This window comes from Salvia splendens, chromosome 4 (genome assembly GCF_004379255.2).
Source record: "Salvia splendens isolate huo1 chromosome 4, SspV2, whole genome shotgun sequence".
Classification (NCBI taxonomy): Eukaryota; Viridiplantae; Streptophyta; class Magnoliopsida; order Lamiales; family Lamiaceae; genus Salvia; species Salvia splendens.
Genome location: NC_056035.1, coordinates 39783087 through 39803368, shown reverse-complemented (window position 1 = coordinate 39803368; position 20282 = coordinate 39783087). Strand labels below are relative to the sequence as shown.

The 20282-nt window shown below is 33.9% G+C and overlaps 3 protein-coding genes across 3 annotated transcripts; 2 read left to right on the top strand and 1 right to left on the bottom strand.

Moving 5' to 3' along the window:
- Positions 1-2637: 2637 nt before the first annotated feature.
- LOC121800428 (agamous-like MADS-box protein AGL80) lies at positions 2638-3771 on the bottom strand. The gene is made up of 2 exons (XM_042200001.1): positions 3679-3771; positions 2638-3247 (listed from the first exon to the last, which is right to left on the bottom strand). Exons 1-2 carry the CDS (start codon positions 3769-3771, stop codon positions 2681-2683), a joined length of 660 nt encoding a protein of 219 aa, XP_042055935.1. The 3' UTR covers positions 2638-2680.
- A 2609-nt stretch (positions 3772-6380) lies between these two features.
- LOC121800042 (protein Brevis radix-like 4) lies at positions 6381-10922 on the top strand. Its single transcript, XM_042199596.1, has 5 exons — positions 6381-6495; positions 6584-6745; positions 6826-7205; positions 10062-10532; positions 10617-10922. The coding sequence occupies exons 2-5, from the start codon at positions 6605-6607 to the stop codon at positions 10693-10695; spliced, it is 1071 nt and encodes a 356-aa protein (XP_042055530.1). The 5' UTR covers positions 6381-6495; positions 6584-6604; the 3' UTR covers positions 10696-10922.
- Positions 10923-13170: 2248 nt separating this feature from the next.
- Positions 13171-14307, top strand: LOC121799259 (protein BIG GRAIN 1-like A). The gene has a single exon (XM_042198579.1). It carries the CDS (start codon positions 13339-13341, stop codon positions 14164-14166), a length of 828 nt encoding a protein of 275 aa, XP_042054513.1. The 5' UTR covers positions 13171-13338; the 3' UTR covers positions 14167-14307.
- Positions 14308-20282: the final 5975 nt, after the last annotated feature.

The window sequence follows — 20282 nt, the reverse complement described above, 5'->3', positions numbered from 1 at the left end:
TGTAGAATTAATAAGTTTCAAGAATTGATCTAGAATTCTCACAATAACTATAGGTGTAATCGATAGAGTATATTCTCACATGGTAGCCAAATTGCATTAGACAAAAACATATTTGACGAATAACAATTAAAATATTGATATAATTGAAGTGTACTTACACGACCACTATACGATAAAATTCCTCAAGTAGACTGACAAAGCCCTTTGACCCTTTCGTTTTTTATGATGTTTTGTTGTGCATATTTATTTTAGGCAGAACATTTAATAAAGTTGTGTTTAATGAATTAAATAAAGTAGAGGTGAGAATAAAGTAAGTAAAAGAAGAGAGAATAAAGTAAAAGAAAGAATAAAGTAGGTGATTAAATATTTTGTTTTTAGCTAAAAAGAGAAATGACTCGAATAACTTGGAATAAAACAAAATGGAATACGACTCAAGTAACTTGGGACGAGGGTATTTTACTAATACTCCATGATCCATCCATCTGTCAAATCACTGTAGTCCATTTTCATTTTATACTTATTAAAAAGGTACATTTAATTATGTTTTTGGAAAGTGTAATTTACATATTTTTGCTATTTTACCTTTATTAATTTAAATTTTAACATGATCATGATATACATTAATCTGTGAATATTTTCCCTATACTCCATTCGTCTAATTAATGCAGTCCACTTTTCAATTTAACACATAGTATTAAGAAAGTACATTTAATATTTTTTGGAAAGTGTAAGTTACATACATTTTTGCTATTTTAATTTGTGAATGATATTATGGTATTTTCCTAATACTCCGTGATCCATCCTCCTAATCAATGTATATACTCCATTTTCAATATTTTGGGAAATCTAATTGACTTTTTTTTCGTTTTGCCCTATTCCATCTTTCTCCCCTGTAGAGAGCTTCATCACTTTCTTTGGCATGTGAATTTTAAGATATGTACCATAAACATTATTCTATCTAGTCGAAATATGAATAATCTACCAAATAAACCTTAAACCCACATTTAGTGGTCTACCATATAAATTATTAGGTAAAAATAATTTAAGATAATTGAAATTATAAATATGGAATATGACTTAGGATATCTCGAAAATAAATAATGGGCTATATTAGTAGCTAGGACGAAAAAAGTACTAAAGTCAAAAAGAATAAATAATTTGAACATGCAAACCGTTAGTTTGTATAAATGCATATTTATTTCCATTTCATAAAGTGGTGTGATGCTTATTGAACGCATTGATTTCAATTGTGGCAATAAATTTCAATAATTTATAATTTAACTACTCTTTTGCCTTTGCAATTCCTTTGAGCTATAGAAATAATATGCACATTCCTTCCTTTCAGTTGTATGATATAATCATATAATATAGAAATAATATGCAAAATACAAATTTAAAGGAAATTAGACATTATTAAGAAATATAAAACCCCAAAGTGATAATGTTGTGCGGTAATTTTGGATGTTTCGTTTGCTAGTTCCTTTAATTGATGCTATTAAACGAGCAAAATTCAAAATTCGAAAATCTTTAAGTTAATCTTTTGTGCAAATTGTTGGAAGAATAAAGTTTGGTCAAAATCATCCTATTAATTTGAAATTAAGGGAAACTGTGTATAACCTGAAATAAAAAAAAAATACTAATATAATTACGTAGATCCAGAAAAGTGAACCATTTGAAATACTATTTAAGTATAGAAGATAAAATAAAGACAGATGGGCTAGTCTATATTCTTCAGTCTTGGGCTAATATTAATATTGATTTATTGAACAGGCTCTTTACTTTTCATTTGGCCCATTTGAAATGTATTACTACGGAGTACTTTATTTACACTTGCATGAATATCTTGGTGGTAAAATTGTAGTTTTATTATCGAGTTTAAAATTATCAAATTATATTATATTAAATATTACTACAATTTTTTAATAGACAGTGATGAGTTTGAAGACTATTGATGCTTCAAAGATTACCGATATAAAATAAGAATATTAATTGTTCAAGTATATGTGATTCGAGATGGTATTGTTGAATAATTTATCTATGATTTTATATACGTAATCTTGAACTCATTTGATTTTTTAGACTTTAAACTTTATGTTTTGGCACGTGTTTTATATTTTAAACTTTTGTAGTATATGTTTATTTAGTACTATTAAATATAGAATCATTAAGCATAAATATTGCTCTTACATCCAAAAGCACTAAGTACTTTATAGTATATTACCCCTAATATTTCAACTTATTATTGTTTTTATCACACTACCTATCACTTTAATCATTCTAATATGAATTTTAATAAAAATGATCCTAATATGAATTTTACTAAAAATGATTGGTATATTCGTAGATACCAATAGTATCAACAAATGTTCTTTATTGCAATCTCATAACAGTTTATTTCCTCGTGCATTCACATTAGCTTCTCGCATTATTAGCAATCCGCACTGTACATATGTTTCAAAGCATCGTACTGATTCTTGACCTTCCAGCATTAAACACACGGGTTCGAATATGGACACATTACATGTTTGGTCCAAATACCAAACCGTTATCATAGAGCGCAGACATAATTGTTACTTGGATTCGTCAATCAAACAATATATTATCTCGAGAAAAAATCTCCGGTAATTAAAGCCAAAGTTTGAAAACACAAATTTCTATTATTCATAATTCAAATAAGGTCTTAAGAGAAGAATGCATTAGACCATAGTGAAACATCCTGATTTCCACCGTCGTTAAACGGCACAATCATCTCCTCCCCTCCCATCTGCTGATCGCCGCCGGGATTCCCCATCCACTCCGAAAACATCTGCTGCTGCTGCGTCCTCTCCTCCGGCGCCGCCGCCGCAGCCACCGGCGCCGCGCGATCTTTCCCAATCGCCTCGATCCTCTTGTAAATCTCCTTCAAGTTGTAATCGAGCATCCAAGCGACGTCGTTTAGGTCGGGCAGGCCGAGGCCGTGGAGGCCGCCCTTACCGGTGAGGCAGTGGTACATGAGGTGCGTCACCTCCTTCTCCCGATTCTCCTTGCGGAGCTTCTTCAGCTGCTCCGCCGCCTTCGCGATGCGCCCTCGGATGAACGACTCCTGGTTCACCATCTTCTTGCTCTGCTCCATCTCCGGCATCCGCTTGAACTGCGCCACCACCCGCCCCGCCCCCCGAGCGTCCGGCCACACGTCCGGCTGTGACTCGTACGGGCTGTACACGATCGCGCACGACTCTATCCCGCACAGCGTGCTCAACTCGCTCACCTAAATTGATATAATCAGGGCGGACACAAAAATAAATCATTACTAACTGGGCTATTTTTCTAAAAAAAAATATTTAAATTATAATCACCTAATCAGAAGTTGACACATAAATCATCACTAATAATGCCTAAAAAAATTTAAACTATAATAACCTAATTAAGAGCGGACTCAAAAATCATCACTAATTAGGACGTTTTTTTTAAAAAAGTTTATGTAAACTATAATCACTTAATCAGGAGCATACATAAATCATCACTGATAGGAGCTATTTTTTTTTAAAAATATTTAAATTAGTTTAGCTCATTAAAAGTGGTTTTTATTCAAAAAAAAGTAGTACATAAAATTGATATAAATTTCAAAAAATTATGAAAGGACAAAAAAACACATGTTTGATAGGGGATTAAGCGTAGAGATCTTCCTATGTATGTCACCTTCTTCATCAGACCCTTCTTCCTCTTCTTGAACGTAGCCTTACGAGCGGAGTCGTTGCTGATGAACGCGAGCTTCACTTTCTTCCGAGTCATTGCGATCGTCGATCGATATGTCTAGTATGCTAATCTCATCTTTGCTCTCTCTCTATATATGCATGTGTTTTAGAGGATCATGGATTTTAATTCAAATTAAGAAGGAAGATTTGGGAGTCTTAATGCTCCAACCTTTTTGGTAATAAGCTTTTAGTGTCCAAGATATTCATATCATCTTCTCACGTTTTAAAAATCCAAGATTATTCTACGCAATACTTCATCTGCAATTCTCTGTATCTGTGGTCTCTTTCATAATTAGTACTACTATAATAAGTGCATTAATTTTGACATAGTCAAACATAGCCGAAGATAGGGACGAAGACACGATGGCTGGTTTGTGTGAGTGTTGTGAGTCGCAAAAAAGGGAAATTTGAGAGATAAGAGAAAATATGTGAAGTTGAATAATAGTAATAAAAGAGAGTTATACTCCATGTCAAAGATAATGAAATGAATGGACTAATAATCTATTTAAGTAATTTATCTATTTCAATAATCTTGGCTAATGCAGTAATGATTAACTGAACGGGCTGTCTATTTTCTGTTTGGACCATTTGTGATAATTTTAGCACTATTTCGTACAAGCTCTTATTTACATACCAAACTGATAAATATTTCGATGATAAGATTTTATATTTATTGTAAGAGAAAATTATTATGTACTATAAATCATATTTTTTTTGTCAATCTTATTACTTTCAAAATTTGTGAATTTAATTGTATAACTTTTTGTATGTTTCTAATTATTTCATAGAGTTAAATTTTGATGAAATTTGTGGTGAGTTTTGTACTTTTTATTATTATTATTATTATTATTATTATTATTATTATTATTATTATTATTATTATTATTATTATTATTATTATTATGTCTTTACCGCATACTCCGTACATAATAATTATATATAAATTGACTACCAAAATATAGAACAATGTTAATTATCCAAAAGTTTACTAAAAATTGTGATTTAAATGATAAATTTTATTAATATATTAGTTTTATGAGATAATATTATAATTTAATTTGCTGATTTTGAAAGTTACAAATTAAATTGCCCAAAAGTGAATCAAATGTTTTGATTTAAATGACATGTTTTTCTAATTATAAAATTCTAAACTGCCAAATCATATTATATTTTAATAATATAAGTAGTTTTTGATAGGTAATTAGTTAAGAGTTTGAAGACTACAAAGTTAAATTGAATAATCAATTTTGAAACTAAAGAGTATGATTACAGAATAAAAGAATGGTGTTCAAGTGTTTAACATTTTAAATTCAGTGTGATACAGTTTGACTCCGTGATGTTTATTGTTGAACAATCTAAAATTAAGTACTCCTATTATGTAATTTGAATATTATTCGGATCTTTACTTTGAATTTTATATTTAGTTTATATCGTTTTTCATATGTACTGATATAGACTCACTAACCAAAAAATAAAAAAATTCATTCAATATAAGACCTTCGATATGTCATTTTTTTTATCACACTGACACAACATTTTAATCATTTTAACATAGATTTTGATATTAATTGAAGTATAATGGAGAAATGGCCACAATGTGAAAGTAATGGTAGTATGATAAAAAAAATTATACTGTGAGTGAAGAAAGTGATTAACATAAAAATATAAACAAGTGAGCAGTAGTATATATAAATGGAAAGGGTCTATTTCGACTTTTTGACATTCGATTGGCAACTCGACTAGCCCCCGTCGGGCGCAGCCACGTTCGCATATTCCATTAGCATTAGTACATATTCTTTATTGCTATCCCGTGACAGTTTATTTCTCTACTATTTCGACTTTTTGACATTCGATTGGCAACTCGACTAGCCCCCGTCGGGTGCAGCCACGTTTGCATATTCCATTAGCATTAGTACATATTCTTTATTGCTATCCCGTGACAGTTTATTTCTCCATGCATCCACATCATAACGACAAGATTTAGGTAATAATAGTTTCATGTTTTGGTGAATCTATAGTCATTCGCACTGCATGTATGTTTCTGATGGTATTATATACTCCATATGGAATTACGAATGTACTTCCATCATGAACACGTTACATAGCTAGTTTGAATACAAAATTGTTGTCTTAAAGTATCAACAGCTACAACTTAATAGTGTCTAGGATTCACCAATACAACAATATTTTATGTTTCCCACTTTAATATTTGGTCTTTCATCCAAAATTGTATAACTGATTAATAATCAAATTAGAATTAGCATATTTTTATTTTTATTTTTATTTTTGTTTTTTATTTTAATATAGAAACTCTACTCCACACACATGCTTAGTAGGAGTAGTACAATCTAGATAAGATACGATTAATTAAGGATATGGAGTATCAAATTAAAACGATATACTCCCTCCCGATTAATTAAGGATATATTATCAAATTAAAACCATATACTACTACATAAATGTCCACAATATCTCCCCTTTGTAGTAGTAATACTATTATTTTTATCCTTAATTTAAAAATGAGTACAGCAGAAAATGACTTAAAGTTCGAATTTAAAATTCAAATCTAACTGAAAACTCTAGCTTTTTAAGTAAAGATCAAATTAGACTAATTAGTAGATCTGTATTTAATTAACAATATCTGGACTTTAATCATCTTTCTTAGTGTTCAAATAATTAAACTATATATATACCTGTATATATTTTTGAGTTTAAAGTTAAAACTCACTCACACCATTTCCTACTTCGCTTCTCCTTTTTGGTGATCTCTCTCTCCCTCTCCCTCTCCCTCTCTCTCTGTATATATACAGCAGTATATATATATTGATGTTTAGCTTTTGATGGTGCAGGGGATTTTGGGGGAAACGAAAATGCTCACATGCATAGCACGTTCGAAGCAAGCGAGCGACGAATCGCCGTCGATCGATCACCGGAATCCGCCGTCTGGAAAGCTAAATTCCGAATCCGGCGCCGCTCCTTCGAAACACGCGATCAAATCGCTCTCTTCTCAGGTAGGTCAATTCAATTTTAATCCACTGATTTAATTTGCTCGATTGTTGCCAATTTCGTGATCGGAAATCGGCCGTCGCAGATTAAGGACATGGCGCTGAAGGCGTCGGGCGCGTACCGCCACTGTGCGCCGTGCGCAAACCAGTCCGCCGCGCCGCCGGGGACGATCGGCGGCGGCGGAGGTGAGCAGATGGACTTGGCGGCGGCGCAGGAGAAGTTCCGGTGGTCGTACAGACGGACGGGGAGCTCGAGCTCGGGGAGGAGGGAGCTGGAGGCGAGGCTGAAGGGGATATCGAGCGGCGAGGGGACGCCGGCGTCGGCGAGCGGCCGCCGGATTGATCCGATCGTTTTTGTTGAGGAGAATGAGCCCAAGGAGTGGGTCGCTCAGGTGGAGCCCGGTGTTTTAATTACCTTTCTGTCCTTGCCACGTGGCGGGAATGATCTCAAGCGCATTCGGTTCAGGTACGTATTTTCGTCATTTCGTATTTCAAGTTTTAATTTCTCAATTTTATCATAAGCCTCTATATTCAGAAATTTAGAATCAGAACAATAACACGTAAAATTAGTCTTAGTATACGGGTCTCAGTAGACTGAGAAATAAACGCATAAGTAATTACGAACATAAATAAATAAATATTGAATGATTACCCAAATATTCAAGTAAGAGTACAATTTATATTGAAAGAAGCTAGGTGAACCTTAATAAATATAAATGTACTGTGTAAATGGCACGTAAAATTAGTGTTGATTACGAGTTTTGCCCTTCTCCCGTGACAATATTAATTTTCGAGTTGATTCAATCTTACATAATTTCGAGACAATTTAATATTGAGTCTTAGGTAATTGGATTAGAAAAGAGATGCCTATAAATGTACCAACTTTGCCTTTTTGAATATCTTTAACGAACAATTATTTATCATAAGTGTCTCTAGGTGAGCTTATATTATTTAATGATTTTTTAGTCTCGTTTAGAATAGAGTGGCTATAAATGTGCCAACCACTAACAAAAAGAAAATTCTCTCTCTGTATAGCCACTTAGTCTTAGGCCTAGAGTCACAAAAGGATAAATTAATGAACAAAGTTCTTAGTATAATATTCTTAGTTGATGCCCAAAAAAAACATTTGGAATATGTGTCACACATTATTGGTGGCGTTTGATTATTTAGAAAATAAGCCGGGAATTTGAATTTTATTAAAAAAAGGATGGACAAGAAGTAATAATTTAAATTATGATGTAGTGGAGGTTATAATTTGTCATGATTGGAATAGTTAAATTGCCATCATTTAAGGATTCATAGGTGCTGCATATAGCTTGTCGGATCCGATTTTCTTAAGAGTGCTTTACGACCATTAGGGAAAAAAGTTGCATGCTTGGGAAGATTTTTCTTACTAACTTTTTTCTGGCATTTAATCATTTGTCATGTCGAATTATTTGTGGAAAGTAGGTATTAAGATGAGAGAGGTTGAGTAATTTTTACTGTAATCATCTATTCATCTCGACGTTTCTTACATGAGTAGTGTCATTCTCAGTTAGATTCATCATTCAAGAATTAAGCCTTTGAAGCGAAGAAAGGTGTCTGATTTAATGGATTTCGGGAGACAGAGTAGACATATGGTAGCATAGTCTTCCTCAAAAAGTCAAAATGCATATATTCATAAGGTAGTTATAAAATAATGCAAATAGATACTAACATAACTTATGCAATGTAGTAAAATACTGTGCTGGCTTATAGTTAAAGGAAATCTAGGGCCATATTATGCAATTTCAAAATTTTCTGGCCATACCCATACCCATATATATAATGATTGTGGAAAAAATGAGCACAAATGTCTGATGATGATAATGCCCTTTATCAAGCCTCCATTTTAAGAATCGGCAGTTCCGATTTAAAAAAAATTGAAATCGTAACCAACCCGATAAAGGAAATTGCAGCTTCTGGTTTTTGGAAAAGAATCCAGTTCAAAACTGCTTGTTTTCCATTTTTTCAACATTTTTTATGCGCTTCTTATCCATCGGTTACGGTTCCAACTAGTCTGGAACCAGACCCATAGAATCGATATGGCGGTTCAGAGGGTGATAATGCCCATAATCAATAGGATGTCTTCAGAGGGCGACTTTGGTCCGGTTCCTATTTTAACCATTGGTCCGAGTTGAACCAGGCATCCCTAATCCTAATTGAAAAGGCATGAGAACAGAGGAAGTAGAAATCCCTAATCCTAGTTGAAAAGCCATGAGAAAAGAAGTAGAAATCCCTTGGGCAAGAACTCATTAAAACACCATTGGTGGGGCTGTGTGTTTGGTTATGTTGGAAAACCTTTTACTAATTGTTGTTGGGCTTGTCGGGGAGTGTCATTGCTTTATATCCTCATCACGCCTTTGCTTCTAAATTTGTCACCTTGTGACAACTATTTCTCTAGTCAATGCTTTGTGAATTGTGATTGTGGTTTTAACGAATCTTGGTCCTAAAAAATGCTTAGTGACACACGATCCATGTCCTTGAAAATTATTTAATTTTTTTATATATGTCGATTACCAATTTTCTTTTCTTCTATATGTGAAATAATTGGATTCCCTTTAAAGCTAAAGTCAATAAAGCATGTATATGTTGTTCCAAATGCCAATCTTCATTTTTCAACTATGCACCACTTAATAAGCTACCCCACATTGACATACTCACATACATAGGGTCCAATTTAGTGGCTCTCCATGATTAGCTACACTCAATGAGGTATAATTAAACACCTTTGAACACTTTTTATTTTTTATTTTTTTTAAGAGATGAAAAATAATACTAGTAGTTACCTTTTACCCGCATAGCAACTGCACTTTGATTATTTGGAAATGGAATCACGTCTTTTAGTCTTAGACCAGCAAACTTGTGCTTTACCAGCTTACCAACCATGCTTTGATTATTTTGAAACGGAACAATGTGCATTACTCTTTGACCACCGAAGTTATGTTGTCATTAAAAAAAATTTACTGTCAAATTAAATTCCCCTAACATTTCATGTTAACTTTTGATTGAATATTTATTTTAAAATTCATTTATATGCATTATGTATGCATATTATTTTTCTATATATGTTGAGTCGAGTGTGCGAGTGTATGTGATGTGTGTGTATTGTGTTTTGAAGTGTATGTAACACTGTGCATCGTGTGTGTGTGTGTGTGTGTGTCATTCGTACCAAACGCACCCTAATAATGGATTTGAAATCGAAGTTTTCAAATCCATAGTCTTCGATTTCAAATCCATAGTACCAAACGCACCCTAACGTAACCGTATTGATCGAAACTGGTTGTGTTTCACCTTTCACCAGCCGAGACATGTTCAACCAATGGCAAGCTCAAAGGTGGTGGGCTGAGAACTCAGAGAAGGTTCTGGAACTCTACAATGTGCAGAGGCTAAACCTCCAAGGCTGCCCTCTTCCGACAACTCCAATTTCCGAGGACGACACCAGCTCGAAGATGGACAGCAGCCCCGTGACGCCACCACTAGGCAGAGAGCCTCCCCCTCGTGCATTCCTTCGACCAACCGGGACAACAAAGGGATACTCCACAGATTCCTTAGACCTAACCTCCACACATTCAATCCCTAACTATGAATCAACTCCCAAGCTCTCGAGCATCAGTGGCGCCAAGACAGAAGCGTCGTCATCCATGAGGACTAGCTCGATGAGCAATGCCAGCGATCTGGAGACGGAGTGGGTCGAGCAGGACGAGCCCGGGGTGTATATCACCATCAGGGCTCTGCCTGATGGTAGAAGGGAACTCAGACGTGTTAGATTCAGGTCAGTGTTATTATCAATGTTGAATTGGGTATCTTACTTGTTTTTTCCGGCATGGTTTGATTGAACTTGGACTGGTCGTTTCAGCCGTGATAAATTTGGGGAGATACACGCTAAAATGTGGTGGGAGGAGAATCGGGGGAGGATACATAAACAGTACTTGTGATTTGGATTCAAGCGAGAGGCTTCATTTTTTTTCTGATAGAAGAAGTTCTGATGAAAAGAAGAAGTGTTGGTATGAGAATCCAAATTTAGTTATTATGTGTAAGTGGTGAACCTAACAACAACTTTTCATTTTTTTTCCTCTCTTTTCTATATATGCCTGTTTTTTTGTTATATGAAATTGTGGTATATTATGGTGATTCTTTGTTATATATTCGTGATGTAGTATTATATCATTGGCTCTACAGTCTTGAGGGCAACCGTAGCTGCGTTAAGCATGCGTTTGCGCGTTTAGGCACCAAGCACGCTGCGTGCTTGAGCACGTGGCCCACGTGTAGACTATCTATATGTATGCAAACAAATATACAATTCACTCACTCCGAATTCCAACAAACAGTATAATTAAATTATAGTATGATTATTTTAATTATATAATCTGTATTTTTTAAAATAACATTATGATTTTTTGTTCATAATTATGAATTTAATATACTGTAACAATAAAATACTATAAGTACTTAAGATTTAAGTGCATTCTCATGGCATTTTGACATGCATAAATTGGAAATTCTAAGAAATAAAGAGGCGAAACAACTGTCCAACAATTCTTTATTATAGCATATGGAGTAGGATAATTTCATTAGTTCACTTCACATGATTATGTAAATGAAATATTTTTACTCAGCCATTCCCAATATAAATTACTACTCCCTCCGTCCCGGACTACTTGCACTTATTTCCTTTCTGGGCGTCCCAAGTTATTTGCACTCTTTCCATTTTTAGTAAAAATTATCACCTACAGCCGTAATATTTGACTTTGTCTATCACTCATTCCTTAATCTCCGTGCCGAAAAGGAAACGTTCGAGTAGTCCGGGACGGAGGGAGTACTATTTAATTAAATGAGGTGTAAGTTCAGATGCAACAACTCTGTCTTTGTCCATGATTAGTGGAAAGTGAATATAAGCAACGGCTATGTATGTGGAAGGACTCCCAATTATAAACAATGTGTTTGTTACCTTCAATTAACTTAATTTGTTGAAAATTTCCTATGTGCTAATTATAAGACTCATTACATAAGTAACTAAAATATCTAACTTTGAATTGGGGAGTCGAAATTCAGAACAAAAAGCTCAAAAACTATTGGGTCATAACTCATAAGACAAAAAAAGCCCAATTTCTGAAGGATTATATTGACTCTGTTGTTTTCGTACATCATATAGATTCATAACATCTTTTCTCAACTCCTATAAATACAATATCTTTTGCCGTTTTGCATGTAAAATATTTTAGACATAATAATAATAATAATAGGGGAAAAAAGCGAAAAAATGAAGCAAATTTAGTGAATACACGTATTTTTATTGGATATAATATTAATAAAATAACAGGGTAAAGAGCAGAGACACGAGCTCATGCTGCATAGTGACATATTGTTTCGGGAATACCGTCTTAAATAATTAATTCTGTGCTTTGTCCCTTTCATTAATATTAAATCGTACAACATTATTGTAGTTAACAACAAATAATTAACAGTCCCATTCTTGATTAGCGTATTTTTCAGGAAAAAAATGTTGGATGTCCGTACTCGAAAACATCAACCAACACGTGGTTTTCCCATATGAGAACTGATAAATCCACTCTGGCCCTTTTGTTAATTAGCCCTATTAGGAAAGATTACATGGCTCTGTTTTTTTCTTTTTTTGTTCAATATTTTCAGGCTACATTGTTGTAGTTTTAGGATTTAAGAAACAATGAAAAATTGGAAGAAAAACATATACATTTACATATTAGTCTATCAAAAAAAAAAATTAGGTTTGCAATCGAAACATAAAAGTGAATATAATAATATCTCGCATCTTTGTACACAAAGAGCTTATTCCACTATATAAGTCTCATGGGCTTCTCCTTCTATCACCAATTGGTTTTAGGATGGAACCCATGAATTTCTACCATGGTATTAGAGCGGGTTGTCGACCGTGGGTCATATTTAACTGACCCAACAGTATATCTGGGCTGTAACTGACCCAACAGTATATTGGGCTGAAACAAAAAAAAAATGACTGACACAACAGTATTACTAGGCTGAAAATTTGGGCCAATATTGAAACATAAAAATGAATATAATAATATCCCACATCTTTGTACACAAGGAGCTTATTTCCACTGTATAAGTTTCATGGACCTCTTCTCCTATCACCAATTGGTTTTAGGATGGAATCCATAAATTTCTATAAAATTAGTCCACCAAACAATATAAAAAAGAGTATTAATTTAATCTTTCAACTATCTAACATACTCATCAAACAACCATCTTTGTTTTCCCTGAGTTTCACCTTTTTCGACAACAAAAAGAATTAGTAGTAGTACAAAATTCGAATAGAGGTACAGTAGCTTGGTGTTCATGGCCACTCTGTCACAGTCTCTACTCGCACGCGTGCTCTACTTTGCAGTATAAACCAATCCCCCTCTCTTTCTATATATCCTCCCTCACCGTCAACTACAGTCACCCCCTCCCTCTCTCTCCCATTATTTCAACCCAAGATCGAAGCCGTGCCATTTGGCTTTTCTCCCTTCAAACACTCAACACCACAAAAAAAAAATACAAAAATAAAGATCTACATTCATAATCAATATCAGTTACTTCAAATGGCCGCCGGCGAGCGACACCACCGCCGCAAAACCCCCTCCTTCTCCTCCTCCCTCCTCGACGCCATCTACCACTCCATCGACGACCACCCTCAATCCCCCTCCCCCCTCCCCCTCCGCCGCAACCCCTCCGCCCACGTCGACGACGAGATCCAGAGCCTCCGCCGCGCCATCATGGTCGAAAAATGGATGCAAAATCACACCACCACCACCACAAAATCAAGGCATTTCCCCACCAATTCATCCTCCTCCGACTCCAATTCCAATTCCAGCTGCATCTTCACCTCATCCGAAACCGACTCCTCCTCCGCCACCCCCAAAAAACCGGACCGGTTCAACCGGACCAAATCCACCAAAAAGCCGCACCAGCCGGTCTCACCCGGCGCCCGGATCGCCAATTTCCTGAACTCCATCTTCAGCCCCAGAAATGCGAAGAAGGATCACCATCACCATCATCATCATCATCATCAACCGGAGTGGAGCTCGGTCAGGAAATCGAGATCAATGAAAGACACAATCGCATCGTCGTCGTCATCATCATCATCAACGATGTCGAGATCGTGCTTGATGGCAGCGAACCGGAATGCGAGTAAGTCGAAACGGTCGGTCCGGTTCAACCCGGTTCTCGACAGCGGGGGCGTGGGGAGCCGGTTTATTAAGAAGAACATGGAGAGCATTTTGGTGTACGAGAATGAGCGGAGATGCTCCGACGCGAGCTCCGATCTTTTCGAGCTCGAAAACATCGGGGCTTACGACGAAGAATTGCCGGTGTACGGAACCACACATGTTAATTTCAATCGCGCCATTGCTAGTGGCTTCGTTGTGTAGTACTCATCGTTTCGTGTCAACGGAAATTTCTGATTTTCAAGAGTATTTTAGCATGTTTTATCGAGCTTAGTTTGCAAATTTTATGGGTTATTTGTAGGTAAATTTTTTTAAATTTTCGACAAATTCTGATTTTTTATGTCACATTTAAAATTTGCATGCTAATTGTTGAAGTAATATTGATTTCATATGATTTTCCGATCGACGAATAATAGTGCTCTGGCATGAGATTTTCTTATTTTGGCCAAGATAATGTTAAATGCGACGTCGTATTACTTCTCCTCCGATTATGTCATGTCAAGTAATTAGCAAGTTGTGTCAATACTCAGTACTCGTATTTGCCATAATCTTGTTCGTGTTTAAAAGATAACAAATCAATAATTCTGTGTAATTTTTATAATTATATACAAAATCAAAATTATCAAAATTTCAGATATTTAAAGGCGAGTAGTCCTTTTTTTTCTCAAGTTCGACAAACTAAGACTGCAAATGTGGTGTGTTTATTTGCTTGTGAGTACTCATATTCCACTTACTTTTCTAATCAATTTTTGTTAGAACATCTTTAAAAATATAAGTAGATTTAAAATAAGACAACTAATTGCGGACAAAGAAAACATACAATAGTCTTTTTCAGTAGGAGAGCTATCCTATGATCATAGAGGAAAATATAAAAGAGATTGTGAAAGGAGAAGGTGAATGTGAAAATTGCAATGATGGAGAGGAGTCTCTTGTATCTTTGAAATGAAGATAAAATGATTTGCTTTTGAGGGATGTGTGAAGTGTGGGCTTAGATTTCAAAGGTGTATCATCATCTTATACATGTGTCTACAGTAATTATTATTATTGATTTATATAAGTTTTTTAGATTGGATTGCAATTGTATATTTGTACTTTCGGACAAGTTGAAAAAGGTTACATCTTTTGAGGGAGAGCAAAAGTGATTCTAGTAAAGTGAAGTTGCATGATGTTGTCTACTATAAATTATTTTGAACGAAGGTATTTTCAAAGAAGCACACATGTATGCAACATAAAGTGATCGAGGGAGTTTACGCATTCGAGGAAGAATATCTATGCATGTGTACATGACAAGGACTTATTGTGAGTTTTTATTAATTATTCATGGAATTTATAAATTTACTGAATTTATTGTGTAACTTATTGAATTAAAAATTTACTATAATTTATTTGGACTTCGGGTATCCAATCCCGAAAAATTAGGTATTCGGTAGTGGTTTAAAAAAATATTGAAATGACTAACTCATGTCTCATGTTCTAATTATTGCCATCTTCAAAGAGTCAAATTATAAGGTGATGAACCAATTTTGCCATATAACTTTATTATGTTTATATTTGGTGCTATGACCAGAGAAAATAATGCAATCTCCCATATTCCACCCTTCTCCCCTTAGCCCTAACATAAATAAGTATACAAATACTATTTCTCAAGGTATAACATAGACTAAAATAAAAGAGAAATGCCATAATCATCCACTTGAAATCCAACACCATCGCTAATAATTGCCAATAAAAGTGAACGAGAAATAAGAATTAGTGATGGGGTTAGATTTGATTAACTACCAATTTTTAACAAGTAAATATGATGGAATTTGGTATGTTTAAGATATGTTTGTTAGTGAGCAACAGAGGAAATCAAATTTTGATTTGAGAATAGAATATAGTTAGTGGCATTGAAAGAGGCCCCATTTGGAATCTCACAAGTCAAAATATGTCACATGCAATCCTACTTTTTTTTTTGCACTCACAAAAAGCTCAAGATTTTTCAACTAATTTTTGCAAACTTTTCAAACTTATATTGCATAATTTTAGTTTGAAATTGTACTATCAAATATTTATCACACTACATATTTTGAATTTAAAACAATTTTTAGCACATATAGTAGTATATCGAAGTTTGAAAATTCTAGATAAACACACGTTCTTGTGCAATAACTAGCAAATTACACATTACAGAATAAACACTCTTGAAAAATCAGGTGTGGCAGGCTCAAATCTATAAAGACATTAGTGAAATTAAAATTCTATACATGTGAATTCTTGTATACTCGCTTTAAATGTGGTGTAAGTGTAACAATTGAAGCTCCAACAATGCATGTATCACCCTTGTAATTCTAGTAGTAATTTTTTGTTAACAATTTTTTTTCCTACTTTTCTCCCATTTGGCTTATTAATTGACTTCTGTTTGCATCAACGGAAAGTATAGCTATTTTCATTATATTTTGTCGAATTTGTCAATGATAGATGATAACGTTTTTGTCTGGTGAGTGTTGGAATCTAACTAACCTATTATCACCTTAATTATTGGTTAATCTTCGTTTAAAAAAGTATTAAAGTGAACAGAGAAAAAAAACAATTACAAGTCAAATCGTGATTTTAAAGAAATAGAAATAATTGTCTGGTTTTGAAATAGATAGGGTTCCTAGCTTAGGGATAATATCTTATAGTATTATCACATTGTCTAGTTAGGCAAGTAAAAAATATATTTAAATGTGATTTACTGTATAATCTTCCTGGAGTAGGATTTATCGAATCCTCAATTATTTAATAACTAGTTTTGTCTCTAGTAGGATTTATCGAATCCTCAATTACTATTTACTAATTGTATAATCTTCATCCACCCACAAAAAATATTATCTTTTCAATTTTAAATTATTCATCAAAATCAAGTTACTTTTATTTTTAGATATTTTTCGGAACACATTAGTTACATATATTTGTATACATTGTCTTAGGGTGTGATCAATTGATAACTTTCTTAACTTGCTAACTTACCAACACAATGTATTAAAAATATCAACACATAATTTTATTGGCATTTCAATATACTGTATTGCTATTTTAATGTCATCATGTTGACATCTTTAATACATTGCGTTGATGAGTTATCTTACCACATTATCTTATTTACAACTTATGCATCGAATAGGAGCGATAATTAAACAAATAGTACTACTTTTAATATAAGCATCACTTTTAACTGACACTCTTTTAACAACTTTTTAACCTTATGTCTTTAACTTTATTAAAACTTGTGTAGTCTACAAGAGTGAATTTCCATAGACTATGACATTATTATTTATCTTGCTAAGTAGACTCCACATGAATTATAAATAAAAATAAGCTGAAATTGTATGAACTCGCATATAAATATGGCTTAGGGGCCTAGGGCACAGCTACATAAAAAATTTCTATAGTGATGAATCTATAGTATCAAAAGATTGGTTTGTTTAAGAAATTTGAAGGGATAATTTTACGTTATGCGTATGATACATGATTATTCATATAAGTCCTCGCATCATGTCACGTTAAGAAAAAGTAAAGGGATTGTACCTTTTACATTTGTTTTGAGGTAATTACTTTTTTACATTTAATATAAAATGGAAATGCATCTTACAATAAATTACTAATGTGAATGCGTTAGATAGAGCTGTCGGCAGATTAAAGGGTCCAAACCTATTATTCATCTTGTCAGCTATGTGTTATCAATGTGTTAGGCAAAGCCAATATTTAAATTTGTACTAGTAACATTTATTAAGTCAAAATTCAACCACAAATGCACTACAGCTAATTCCTTTGTAATTCACTGTTTTTGCTTTTGAAACTGTTGAAGATTACTAATCTCTAGTCTAGTAGATGAGATTGACACCTTTAAACATATGTAATGTGCTGCTCATTTATTTTACCTTTTTTATGTGTAAGAAAAAATCTTAGATCAAATAAAGAAAGTAAACATGTTCATATTACAAAACTTACAATACAAAAAAAAATTTAACAGGCGTACACCTGTTAGCATATTACAAAACGTACAATACAAAAAAAAAAATTAAACAGGCGTACAAAACGCACATGTAATTGTTACATAACGGTCAACCAACAAACAAAATAGCAAAATAAATCCACAATCAGATAAGCTAAAACAAGGAGCAAAAGACGAAGCAAAAGGAAGTTATAAGATATAACAAAATCCACTCGTACTACTAGATCTTATGCTATTAAGTTCAGACTTTCCGACTCTTTGTGTCATCACCCCTTTTTCAATTTCTAACGTAGCTCAAATCATCGTGAAGATAAGCTTCTTACCGACCTCCAAACTGGGATAATAAGAATTTCTTAAACTTTATAATTTATCATTCATTTTAAAGACGCGGGATACATCAAAAATTCGAGCAAATTTTAGTAATTTGATAGGCAATGAATCTATGTGTCAGTTTAAAGAAAATAATTAAATAAGAAAATGATCTGTGGAAGGCATTGATGATGAATAAATGAATAATTGATAGAAGAAGAAAGCAGTGGTGAAATAAAAAGGTGTTGATTCGAGTTTGCTACCGCACGTGCACTGTGAAAGTGGTCCATGTGTAAGTGTGTGGGGGTTTATGTTTCTTCTGCAAATTCTGCCATTGCTTTTCTAAGTTGTATTGTCAGTTAACTTTAGAGCATCCACTCCGCGTCGCGCCGGCGTCCCGCGACCCATCTCGGAGAGACGGGTCCGTCGCGCGATGCGTTATAGCTCGCCGTCCCGTCCCGTCCCGCCACGCGCCTAGGCGACGTGGCGCGACCCGGCGTCGTGCGTGACGCCCACTCGCCGGCACGCGAGTGGGCGTTGTCAAGTGCTGACGCAATAAATCAATTTTTTTAAAAAAAATCGAATTTTAAAAAAATACTTTTTATTTATAAAAATTGTTTTTATATTTAAAAACAATTTTTACAAATAATTAAATACAAGAAATTCGTAATAGCCCACATATATTTGATGGGCTTGCGAATTTATGAAACTCATTCTTGGTTGCTTCTCTTTTATAGAGACAACCTTGAATGTTTTATGTTCCACTTTGAATGTGGGACAAAGTCATTCTTGGTTGCTTGTCTTTTATAGAAACAACCTTCAATATTTTATGTTCCACTTTCGATGTGGGACAAAGTCATTCTTGGTTGCTTCTCTTTTATAGAGACAACCTTGAATGTTTTATGTTCCACTTTCGATGTGGGACAAAGTCATTCATGGTTGCTTCTCTTTTATAGAGACAACTTTGAATGTTTTATGTTCCACTTTCGATGTGAGACAATGTCATTCTTGGTTTCTTCTATTTTATAGGGACAACCTTGAATGTTTTACGTTTCACTTTCGATGTGGGACAAAGTTATTTTTGGTTGCTTATCTTTTATAGAGACAACCTTGAAAGTTTTATGTTTCACTTTCGATGTGGGACAAAGTTATTTTTGGTTGCTTCTCTTTTATAGAGACAATCTTGAATGTTTTATGTTCCACTTTCGATGTGGGACAAAGTCATTCTTAGTTGCTTCTCTTTATTAGAGTCAACCTTGAATGTTTTATGTTTCACTTTCGATGTGGGATAAAATCATTCTTGGTTGTTCTTCTTTTATAGAGACATCCTTGAATGTTTTATGTTTCACTTTCGATGTGGGACAAAATCATTCTTTGTTGTTTCTCTTTTATAGAGACATCCAAGAATGATTTTGTCTCACATCGAAAGTGAAACATAAAACATTCAAGGATGTCCATATAAAATTGTATTTTAAATTATGTCATTTTTATTTTTTAAAGATTTTAATTATTATTATTTTTTTAATTTTAAGTTGTATTTTTATTTTATGTTGTAATATTGTTTTAATTTTAATGAATTGTGTTTGTTTAAATTGAATTGGGTTGGAAAAAAAATGAAATTGAATGAATAGTAATTAAGGGACGGAATAAGGGACGGTTAAGGGACGGAGCGTTGCAGGTTCCGTCCCTTAGTTAAGGGATGGAGGAAAAAAGGACAGTGGGCCCTCAAATAGTGGTCAAATAGTAGTTAAGGGACGGTATAGAGACAGCGTAGTGGATGACCTTAATCTTGATTTGGAATGTTAAGACTTTCACACATTTTACTGTTTAGGCTTTGGGCCCAATTATTTAATTTAGTTTTAATTTAATTTCAATATACTATACTATTATTCTTCATTAAAGAAAGAATCATAATAAGTCCACAAATGAACATCTTTATTTTACATACTATTGTATCGAAAAGTTCGAGCACAAATCCAAATCAATAATGATTTCATTTTTTATTTCCTCAATCCGAAAAAGATAAAATGATGAA